Genomic DNA, 9672 nt, shown 5'->3' on the forward strand with positions numbered 1-9672 from the left:
ATGCATGAAAGTAACTTCAAATTATAACTATTTTTAATACAAAATGAGCATAATATATTAAAAAAATTTATGCATATATTGTAACTAAGAACAATGTATTAACTTAACAAATAGTAAAAGTATATGTACAAGAAAGAGATTATATTTGAAAGAATATAAAAAGCATACTAATTTTAAATCACATGTAATGTAATTAACATGCCTTCTTATTTCTTTTAATTATATCATATCAAGTATTATTTTCCTTATTATTATTACTCTTTTTTATTGTTCATATTTATTATTAAATGATCTATTGAACTTGGTTATGAAGTACCAAGTATGAGAAGAAATACCCCTGAATTTAATTTTGATTGGGTTATTTCAAACGACAGAAGAAAATATTCTTACAAAAACAAATTAAATATTGAAAATGAGCCAATCCTTATTGTTAAAAATTCGTAATTGGATGTCAGAAACAATGGTCTGTTTGAGCTAGAGTTCATACCCTAATGCAAAACTCTGCAAAGGACTCTAGATTCAGTACACTCCACGTCCGGTATGACCTCTACAGCAATATTAATGTTCTGTCAACTTGCAAAGTGACATTACGTATATTGCTTCCAATGAGATGAGCACCCTAAAGTTTTCATAATATTGGAACACATCACAGATATGTCCTGTGCTGAACAGTGTCATCAATTTAGCGGGGTCCCTAATGAGAGCCATAAATCGGTTATTCACAATGCTAAGTTTGTACACTTGAGAAACCTTTCACTGATTGCTGTAGAGCTGAGGGGTTTGAATGATTGGAACACAACGGCTCTTCTTGTATGTGTTTCTGAAGACTGGTTCGGCCTTGCAAGCCATAGATAAATCAGGAAGATGTGCGATGCTATCCTCCAAGCAAAAGTATAGTGGATTCAACACGATCAAGAAAATTCACAACCTTGACAGCCTAGCGAGGCGCATGTGATTTCAACGGAGTATCATCATCTTCCTCAAGATAGGTGCAATCAGCCACCGTATCAATATTGCTGGATTGTTGCCGCAGTACGTACTCTCTGATTTCTATCTTTAACGACGAATCACAAACTAACTGCTCCTCAACCAAGATACCAGGGCAACCTGCATTAACAGTCAGTTGTAGATCATTCCTCTAAAAATGCGTCAAGTAAAGAAAAAAGTAAAATAATGAAATTTACTTAATCATACTTAAATAAACATGCACGTACATCAACAGTCGAACTGGTAATAATTGCAACCTGTTACATAAAAAATGTGGCCAAAAGCAATCAAATGCGCACAACATAGAAGCAACTTTTCGTGCTCAGAAATGAAGAGACCAGCTACTGGAAGTACTGCCAGAATGGAAGTACAGCTAAGAAAGACCGCGAAAAGGCCCATACCATGAAATTCTATCATGTCTGATGTCTCCATGTGTGTAAAATCCTAAAATAAAACTTACCAGCTGCAGCGCATTTGCAGGGGTTTGAGTTTTTGTGCCTCCTATTGCGCATTGCATGGCTCCTTACGTAGTTTAAAACAGCGTCACGATCATATATGTGTCTGCACCGTTGACTGCGATAAACACAATCAAGTACAACAGTCAATTAATGATTATCAGTACCCTTCAATCCCAAAAAACCATAGTCAATTCTTGCATGAAAAAATGATAATCCAACTCCTGTAAGTTTAAACGCTTGACAACACAAACTGTACAAGCAAGTAACAACCAGACGATCTCTTCTCACCTGCGAACAGGGTCCTCAAGTTGCTCCACAGGTTTTCCACTTAATGGGCACGACGTATTTGGAAGAGCTTGAGAGCCAGCCATAACAACAATTTCTTCTTGTTCCTGCCCGGGCATTGGCTCTCCTGCATGATGTACTTTCTGATGCAAAATTCATAGACAGAATAATGAATTATCACAATAATCATCTTCAAACAAAAGCGTGAGTCATGGAGCAGACATTAAGAGCTCGAAACAAAAGAAGCCAAGTAAGAACGCATGTTTTCACTAAAACTAGACACAGCCAACCTCTTACAAATGTGTAATAGAGGAGGTTCTAAAAAACTGATATCAATACAGCTTCAGTCAATTATGCAAAATTATCAGCCTAAAATTTAGTCAAGGATTGCAAGCTTCATATCTATGACAGGATGAGTCTCCACTATGCACAGATGCACTGTTGCCAGCATCCCCAATAGTTCACATAGTTTCAAAAATTCATGAATAACACTGTAAATTGATATAGCCGCCCCCTCCGTCATCCTTCCAAAGTCTTACCATATCTACCTAAAGATTTATCTCTGGCATTAGCCCTAATTTCGTAATAATATCAGGACCGTGACCTAAATTGAGAATGCAAGGACATACCCAGACGGCTTCTCTAAACTGCTTGATAAATGGATGTTTCTCTGAGTCGAAAGGAGATTCCTCATCTAGTTCCTTCACATAATTCTTCAGCAGTTTCTTAAAGTCCGTCACCTTTCCACAAAAACAAACAAAGTTGATCATGTCAGATCACACAGTAGTCTTCGAAACAATGCTATCTAATCCGGTCCTAAAAATTACAGCTCAAACACCGCTAATTCACTTTTGCAACCGAAGAGGCGAGAGGGAAAAAGATACCTCAATGGACGGTGCATATGTCATACTTAACGTTTCTAGGGCTTTGCTGTGATTGCGGAGTTTATTCGAAATCGTGATGATATCCAACGTAGCTTCCTCCAACTCTTTGACCTTTTCCCCTCAGACCATGCACACGGATCAGCGACGAAAATGTGGGAATTAAACACAAAAAGTTGCATAGATTCTCTGTAGTTCACACAAGTGTGTAAAGAACAAGGAGGAAAGGAGAGTACGGAAGGGGCGTGATGGTCCTTCTCGAGGTCTTCAGCGACGAGCTTGGCGTACAAAATAGTGCCATCAAAGTCTTGGAGCAAGTCGTTGGTCTTGGAAGCCAGAGACCGAATGACAGAGCGCACACGGTCGACGGCAGGGGTGGCCATAACCACAAGTTGAGCATCCGCGAAGAGAAGAAACGCAAGGACGACGACGCCAACAAGAGCACGTTGCCCCGAAAGACAGAGCGAGGGAGCGAGGGAGCGAGAGCAGCACGCACACACATACATACCAGGGTGGGTGATCCTGCAGATCTATACCCAAATCACTCCTTCATATCCGGCTCTGTCCACGATGCATACCAGCTCGCCAGGCCGGTCTTGTGTCTGCGCCTCCAGCATCCAACAACTGCTGGATTTCAGGGCTGAGCGGTGACTCAGTTTCAGTTTCCCGGCGCAGGCAGGCAGACCTTGACCCCCTCCATTTCGGGTTCCGAGTTCTTCAGCATGCTGCAATTGGTGCTGTTCATCGTGTCCGAATGTCTTGGGCCCCGTCCTTGTGTCCACGATCCTCGCATCCTCCGTGACTAGAACACAATCTGGGTCGCTCGTTTTGTTCCTCGCGGGTTTTTTGGTTTGAACTGGAGGTTTTTGGTTTGCCTTTATGGGGATGATTTCCTCGCTGTCGTTGGTTTAGGAAGGAGGAGACGAGAAGTTTTTGTTTTTGGAGTAAGTTAAGCAGCTAAGAGCAGCCTTTTGAGAATGCGATCATTCAATTGTTAGCCATGTCGGACCTTCCTTCTCCTCCTCCTTTCCTCGTGACCTCCGTCTACTTCACCGACTCATCGCGCCCCCTTTACCTGTCGCCATGCGCACCGAGTGGTCATGAAAGCAGTTCCAAAGAGAGCTCCAAGTCAGATGACGAAGGTGAGCTTTCCAGTGTGCTTACATTATTCTTGCAGCGCTCAATGGTTAAACAAGGTTGGCTTCAACCCGTCATTACCCGTTAATTGTGTTAAACTGTTCCGGTTCAGAGGTGGAGTTTGTTTCTGCAGATGCTGACAAGGAGTTGATTAGGTTGATGGCCACTCTAGGTCTCCCCACTACGTTTGGTACGAGCTTGGAGGTAATCCTATGTTATAACTTTGATTTGTTGCAAAATATTGTTAATTTTAAAATCAATGTGTGTTTTTAGTTTCTTTTGGTTCCTTCTGCAAGCTTTTGTAGGCAAAATTTTCAAATCTTCCCATGGTATCAATTGTCCAAATTTATTTACCCGATTTTCACTACATCTTAAACGGTCCGAAACATATGAGCATTGTGTCGAGTGTGCACTTTTGCAATAGAGCGGGTACGCTAGGCTTTTGTGCCATTTTTGTTTTTAGGGTAGATTATTACAGATGTATAGTTCGTATGTTGTTCTGGTAAAGAGTGCTCTGCACGGTGCATCGGGGCGTTAGAATCGGCTGATTAATCGGCACTTGCGAAAAAAAGTTCTTGCTTGGGGTGTCATCAATAAATTGGTTGCCTGTCTTTTCCGAAGAGCTAGGTTTCGTGGAAGCACGCTTCTTATTCCTTACAGAAATGCGCAATGTTGTGCTGGATGTGCAGGTGAAACCCGTAAAGAATAGGAGAAAATCTAAGGCTGCTACCTCACGGGTTGTAGGCACTCATTACGATTCTCAAGCATCGCAGGCAGAGGACCCCAGAGAGACTGTGGATGTGGGTCATCAAATTTTTAAGTCAGGACCTCAATTTAATCTTAAAACTCATGTTAAAACCGCTGCAGAGGATAGCTCTTCCTGCAACGTCGACGATTTGCACCTCTCTGAGTTCAATGACATTAGTAATGTGGACAACCAGCACCGGAGGACTTTCAGCAAGTCGTTTTGGGAACCCTGTTGGGATGCAGAATATCAAAGGTACTATTATTGTAATACTCATACATGGGAGACCACATGGGAGGTTCCTGAAGGTGTCGAGGACTACAATGCAAATGTACTTGTAGAAAGTAATGAGAATATTGATGACACAGTAGTACTGGTCGACCAAGTGCATCCTTACGAGAGTAATTCTCTCTCTGTTTTAGGTGAAACCCCGAACTCATTGCGAAAAGGCGCTCTTTCGAAGCAACAGGAATATGTCGGCTCGTGTGCAAATGACACGAATGACACAAGCGTTTGTTTCACTTCTCAAGGAAGAGATTTAGATCAGAATCTCGAAGGGAATTCTCAGGGGATAGAGCGAAGATTAGGAGCCTCAGGTGCTCCATTGTCGACAGGAGTGGTTGTACCTTCGAAAGCTTCAAGCTATTCTGAATTAGAACCTGTGGATAGCCCTGAAGGAAAAGTTACCATAGTAGAGCAATCTTCAGTTGCGAGGACAATCGTTAGTGAAGAGAGAATGCTGGATCAGGATTTCGAAAGGAAGTGCATCTCTACACAGGATATTGGGTTCATGGAAAGCACGAAGGTTGATCTGAGTGATCCTATTGAAATTAGAACCAAAATCAGGTATGTAGTTCTTACTTCTTCATGGTATTTCTCCATGGGGACTTTAGCCCTTTCGATCTGTTTCTGTATATAGCAGGGTTATCTCATTGGATATGAAAACATGCTGGATGTACTGTAGGCTTCAAGCTGAGGGTCGAATTATATTACTTAGAAATAAAAGAAATATATTGTCTCTAGCAAAGTCTCTGTCATTGTGGTAATGAGAATCTTCATTGCCCACAGAATTGCATGGATAAGATTTAGAAATTTTGAGGTATGCAGGGAGAGCTACTAGCATTGAAGGTGTATGCAACATTGCTTATAGACAATGTTGTTGTCAAATTCAGCGTGTGAAATTTGTGTTAACAGCACTTCGACGTTAGTGGAAACGTGTGAATGGTCTCACTGAAGTCGACTGTATTGACCTACGTTGGCAGCTTGTCACAAAGAACGCACATTCGGTTTGCAGACAGCGATGACGATGATGAAAACAGAGAAGTGGCACTATTTTCATCAATGGAGAATACGGAGTCTAAAGATGCCTTGAACGATGTAAATAATGGTATCTTCCCTGTGGATTATCCGCAATTAGACTTCGAAGCTAAGAATGAGACAGTTTATGAATCTGTTGACGGTGAAAACATGATCAAAACTTTTGAGAAGCGCAAGAGAAGACGAAATACTACACGCATGTTAGAGAAAATGCCCACAGAAGTTTGTATGTTCCTCTCCTTATCTCGTTTGTATATTTATCGTACTTGTTTCAACGGAGCATTGTTTTTACAAACAGTTATTTTTCGTTTACAGAATCTGGTTACTGGAGTTTGTGGTCCCATCCGCAAATCTGCAGCTTCTTTGCAGTTCGGGTACATTCTGATTGCACTTACAATATGACGCAGGGTCTGGATTAGCTGAAAATTTAAACTCTGATTCACTGGAAGAAATGAGCGAACGTACCGCAAAGTACTGGTATCAACGCTACCGATTATTTTCGCGATATGATGAAGGGATTAAGATGGATGAAGAGGGATGGTTTTCAGTGACTCCAGAATGCATTGCTCAACACCAAGCGTCACGAATGTTTTCAGGGGGACTTATCGTTGATGCTTTCACTGGCGTGGGGGGTAATGCCATTCAGTTTGCTTTGCGGTTAGTTAGACTACCCTCAGTCTTTCGGCTATTTTCTGGATGTCCATATGTTGTTTCGAGTTATGATAATTTTAAGTTGCGACTCTTTGCTTCGGTCGTCGGTCTTTTGAATATTCACTGAATATTTACTGGAGCATGTCGTTGCAGGGGCGATCATGTTATAGCCATAGATATAGATCCTCTTAAAATCGAGTATGCTCGACACAATGCTGCCATCTATGGAGTAGTGGATCACATTGAGTTTATAGTTGGTGATTTCTTTAAAATTGCGCCTAACTTGAAGGTATGTTGTGCATAGTGCTTACCATTGGTATTACGAATAGTGGACTGTCTTTCGAATACATTCCCTAGTGGAGGCAGCATTACCAAAACTGATGTTGTGTTGTAACTCTCAGTTTCATTCTGCTGTTATTATTTTGGCTGCTGATAATCGCACTGTAGTTTGTGCGACGCAACCTCTTCAAACTAGTAACTGTATCAAGATTTCTCGCAGGCAGATTCGATCTTCCTTTCTCCTCCGTGGGGTGGGCCTAGCTACAGTGACGTGGAAAAATTCGATCTTCACACCATGATTCAGCCGTTGGATGGGTATTTTCTTTATTCCTTTACAATAGTTGAATTCTTCTAGCTCAGGTGCTCTGAATCATCCACGTTTTTTCTTTCGTCCTTATCCATTAGTCTCTATGAATGTCTATAGGTTTTGAGCTTTGTGGGTGTATTTCATTGTTTACCGCTGTCATCTGATTTCATGTTGATATGCTTGATGGTAATATTACCGAAAGAATGTACATCTTTTTCTCCTCTCATCAGCTGTGTGTTGTAGAGAGGCGAATATCGTATTGCGTATCTAAGATTGTCGTGTTTTTGTCAAGCTTTAAGCTTTTTCAAGTAGCTCAAGCAGTTGCCCCCAACATGGCTCTTTTCCTTCCTCGCAATGTGGACCTAGATCAGCTGGCGGAACTGTCATGGCTTGCAAGTCCTCCACTTCCGTGCGAGGTAATCTGTTCACTTGAGTAGTTGAATTACAAGAATTACTAGCATCTGTTATTGCGGAACAGTTAGTTTGAACTCGTACCATCCATCGACGTCCTGGTTGAGTTTGGATGACGTTATAAGACAGTGTATATAAATTTTCGGTTCCTTTGGTCAAGTGGTGCTATAACCTAAGTACATTTGTATGTCTGTAGAAGGGAGTTGTGTGCTTGGATGTTGTAGTTGTAATGCACCGGTTCTTTGTCCTTATTCATGTGCTACTTGCTCATGTGTCATTCTTACGCCTTCTCACATGTCTCAGGTGGAAAGGAATTTTATTCACGAAAAATTAAAGGCCATCACTGCATATTATGGTGATGTGGCTTGTACAGAAGTTTCTGCTTCGCAAGTTGCTGCATCACATGAAGCAACTGTTTAGAGCAATGTCGTTTTTTCGGGAAAATTTTGATCACAGTAAACAAGATCAGCGTCGCAGATGTAGAGATTTTCGATGCGGAAAGCAACCGTAAATGACTTTCGATATCGCACCTCAATAGGAACATGTATGCTACCATGGTTTACGCTCTAGTATGTCTTGCTTCTTATTATCAAAAAATTTAAGGATGCCATGTAATGTATTGGCTGGTTTCTCATTTGAATGCCTCTTGAAGACTTCAAAGAAGTGAATTTTAGATGGTTTAAGTCCGCTGGTTGTGAGTGGTAATTTTTGTGTGGTTTCTTGACTTTCAACTTCGCCACATAGAGAATGGTTGAAATCGTTGTCTTCTTTTACATGTTGGAGATCTATGGCACTGCAAGTCCCGAACCAGGCATTAGAACCTGAGCATGCTCGTTCTTTGATTTTCGAGTGGATGTTCAAATGTGTGCTACGAAATGATTGTAAAGGACTTCATTGAAGAAAATATGTATCCACCTCATAAAATAACTGAATGTTAAACTTAAATGTCTGATGGTAGATAATGAATAGTGATCCAAATTTAGCAATTAACTGCAAAACTTGTACACAATTCTTTAAATTATCTGATCTTAGATGTCGTTATGAGCATAACAAATTTTGACAAGTGTAGAATTATTTTGTAGGTTGTGAACAGTAGTGATTAGTATTTTGTCTCTGTACAATTATGTAACACAAATGGATCCAAAATAACATCTTTTAACAATTCAAAAGAGCTAAAGAATAATGTGCCAAAGTCTTTTGATTAAGACTGCTTTCAACAAGTCAAATTCTTTCTTTTCTGCATTGTTTCTAGTATTTTATTGACATCACTCAAAAACATTTCTAAAGAGTCCTATTTTTAATAATGTCGTTTTATCTCATTATCAATAGCAGAATAACAATATATACTTAATAATTTTGTTGTATTTATGAATGTGATAAAAGATATATTCATTGTTATATTCATTTGATTAAGAAGAAAAATATATATATATATATATATATATATTAATTTTAATATATTAAATCTAAATCCTATCCATATAATTGTATCTTATTAGTTCATATCAATTATTAACATATTTATATATATATATATATATATATATATATATATATATGATTGAATTTGATACAACTTGAAAGATAATGCAAAACATGTAATATTAAAAGTAAAATTAAATTTTGCTTTAATAGTTGAGATTCTTGCTAAAGCAATTGCTTTAAAAAAAAAACCATTTAATTTTGAATGACCAAAAAAATAATTAGATAAAAAAACAAATATATATTGTCAAAACAAAATCTATTAATTATCAACTATTTGCATTGAAATTTGCTCAAGAAACTAGACTATTGTTAATAAGGCTAGAAGATAAAAAATTATTTTCAACATTATTAGATTTCTCATATATTTAATTGACTAAAGTCTTTTCTTACAAAAATTTTGGTAAAACTGATACTTGTTGGCAGTTCTTTTAACTTTGAAGTATTAAAATAAAAAATTGTCTTTATTCATTAGAAAAGAGTATTTAGACATGTTACACAAACAAATGATGCATTTGCAATTTTAGAATTTAAATGTCATTATTCACAAAATACATATTATTTTAGGATTTAAACCATTCATATTAACAATTTTAAGATGTATTTGAAAGTTAAAGTATGCACATATTACTTAAATAAAGATTGTACATATTTTTTTTATTATGTAAGTATTTTTATTTTTTATACAAAAATTATTAAGATATATTTTAAAATAATATACAAATATTCTAA

At 38.5% G+C, this 9672-nt stretch overlaps 2 protein-coding genes across 9 annotated transcripts; one reads left to right on the forward strand and one right to left on the reverse strand.

Annotated features, from left to right (window-relative positions):
* Positions 1 to 404: 404 nt before the first annotated feature.
* On the reverse strand, positions 405 to 3117 carry LOC112275217 (E3 SUMO-protein ligase MMS21). Its single transcript, XM_024505376.3, has 6 exons — positions 2848 to 3117; positions 2615 to 2725; positions 2360 to 2470; positions 1734 to 1873; positions 1448 to 1560; positions 405 to 1107 (listed from the first exon to the last, which is right to left on the reverse strand). Exons 1-6 carry the CDS (start codon positions 3115 to 3117, stop codon positions 938 to 940), a joined length of 915 nt encoding a protein of 304 aa, XP_024361144.1. The 3' UTR covers positions 405 to 937.
* Positions 3118 to 3326: 209 nt separating this feature from the next.
* On the forward strand, positions 3327 to 8092 carry LOC112275215 (uncharacterized). Of its 8 annotated transcripts, none has more exons than XR_016499973.1 (9): positions 3327 to 3753; positions 3882 to 3952; positions 4438 to 5339; positions 5756 to 6036; positions 6218 to 6467; positions 6615 to 6750; positions 6965 to 7055; positions 7340 to 7463; positions 7762 to 8092. XR_016499973.1 is itself a non-coding variant. In XM_024505371.3 (9 exons), the coding sequence occupies exons 1-9, from the start codon at positions 3612 to 3614 to the stop codon at positions 7876 to 7878; spliced, it is 2139 nt and encodes a 712-aa protein (XP_024361139.1). In that variant the 5' UTR covers positions 3327 to 3611; the 3' UTR covers positions 7879 to 8092. The 8 variants fall into 8 exon arrangements, 3 of the variants coding, with proteins under 3 accessions (XP_024361139.1, XP_024361140.1, XP_090102230.1); XM_024505371.3 differs by having other exon boundaries at positions 3861 to 3952; positions 6961 to 7055; XM_024505372.3 differs by having other exon boundaries at positions 6961 to 7055.
* The last annotated feature ends 1580 nt before the right edge of the window (positions 8093 to 9672 follow it).

The sequence above is a fragment of the Physcomitrium patens genome, chromosome 22 (genome assembly GCF_059467195.1).
Source record: "Physcomitrium patens ecotype Gransden chromosome 22, ASM5946719v1, whole genome shotgun sequence".
In the NCBI taxonomy this organism is placed as follows: Eukaryota; Viridiplantae; Streptophyta; class Bryopsida; order Funariales; family Funariaceae; genus Physcomitrium; species Physcomitrium patens.

Bases quoted from the DNA above. Each gene is read 5' to 3' on its own strand.
- LOC112275217 (XM_024505376.3), bottom strand. From the start codon at position 3,117: ATGTATGTGTGTGCGTGCTGCTCTCGCTCCCTCGCTCCCTCGCTCTGT. The intron at 2,726-2,847 runs GTACTCTCCTTT...TGAGGGGAAAAG, and splicing joins AGGACCATCACGCCCCTTCC to GTCAAAGAGTTGGAGGAAGC. The intron at 1,874-2,359 runs GTATGTCCTTGC...ATTTTGCATCAG, and splicing joins AGTTTAGAGAAGCCGTCTGG to AAAGTACATCATGCAGGAGA.
- LOC112275215 (XM_024505371.3), top strand. From the start codon at position 3,612: ATGTCGGACCTTCCTTCTCCTCCTCCTTTCCTCGTGACCTCCGTCTAC. The intron at 3,754-3,860 runs GTGAGCTTTCCA...GTTCCGGTTCAG, and splicing joins CTCCAAGTCAGATGACGAAG to AGGTGGAGTTTGTTTCTGCA. The intron at 3,953-4,437 runs GTAATCCTATGT...CTGGATGTGCAG, and splicing joins CGTTTGGTACGAGCTTGGAG to GTGAAACCCGTAAAGAATAG.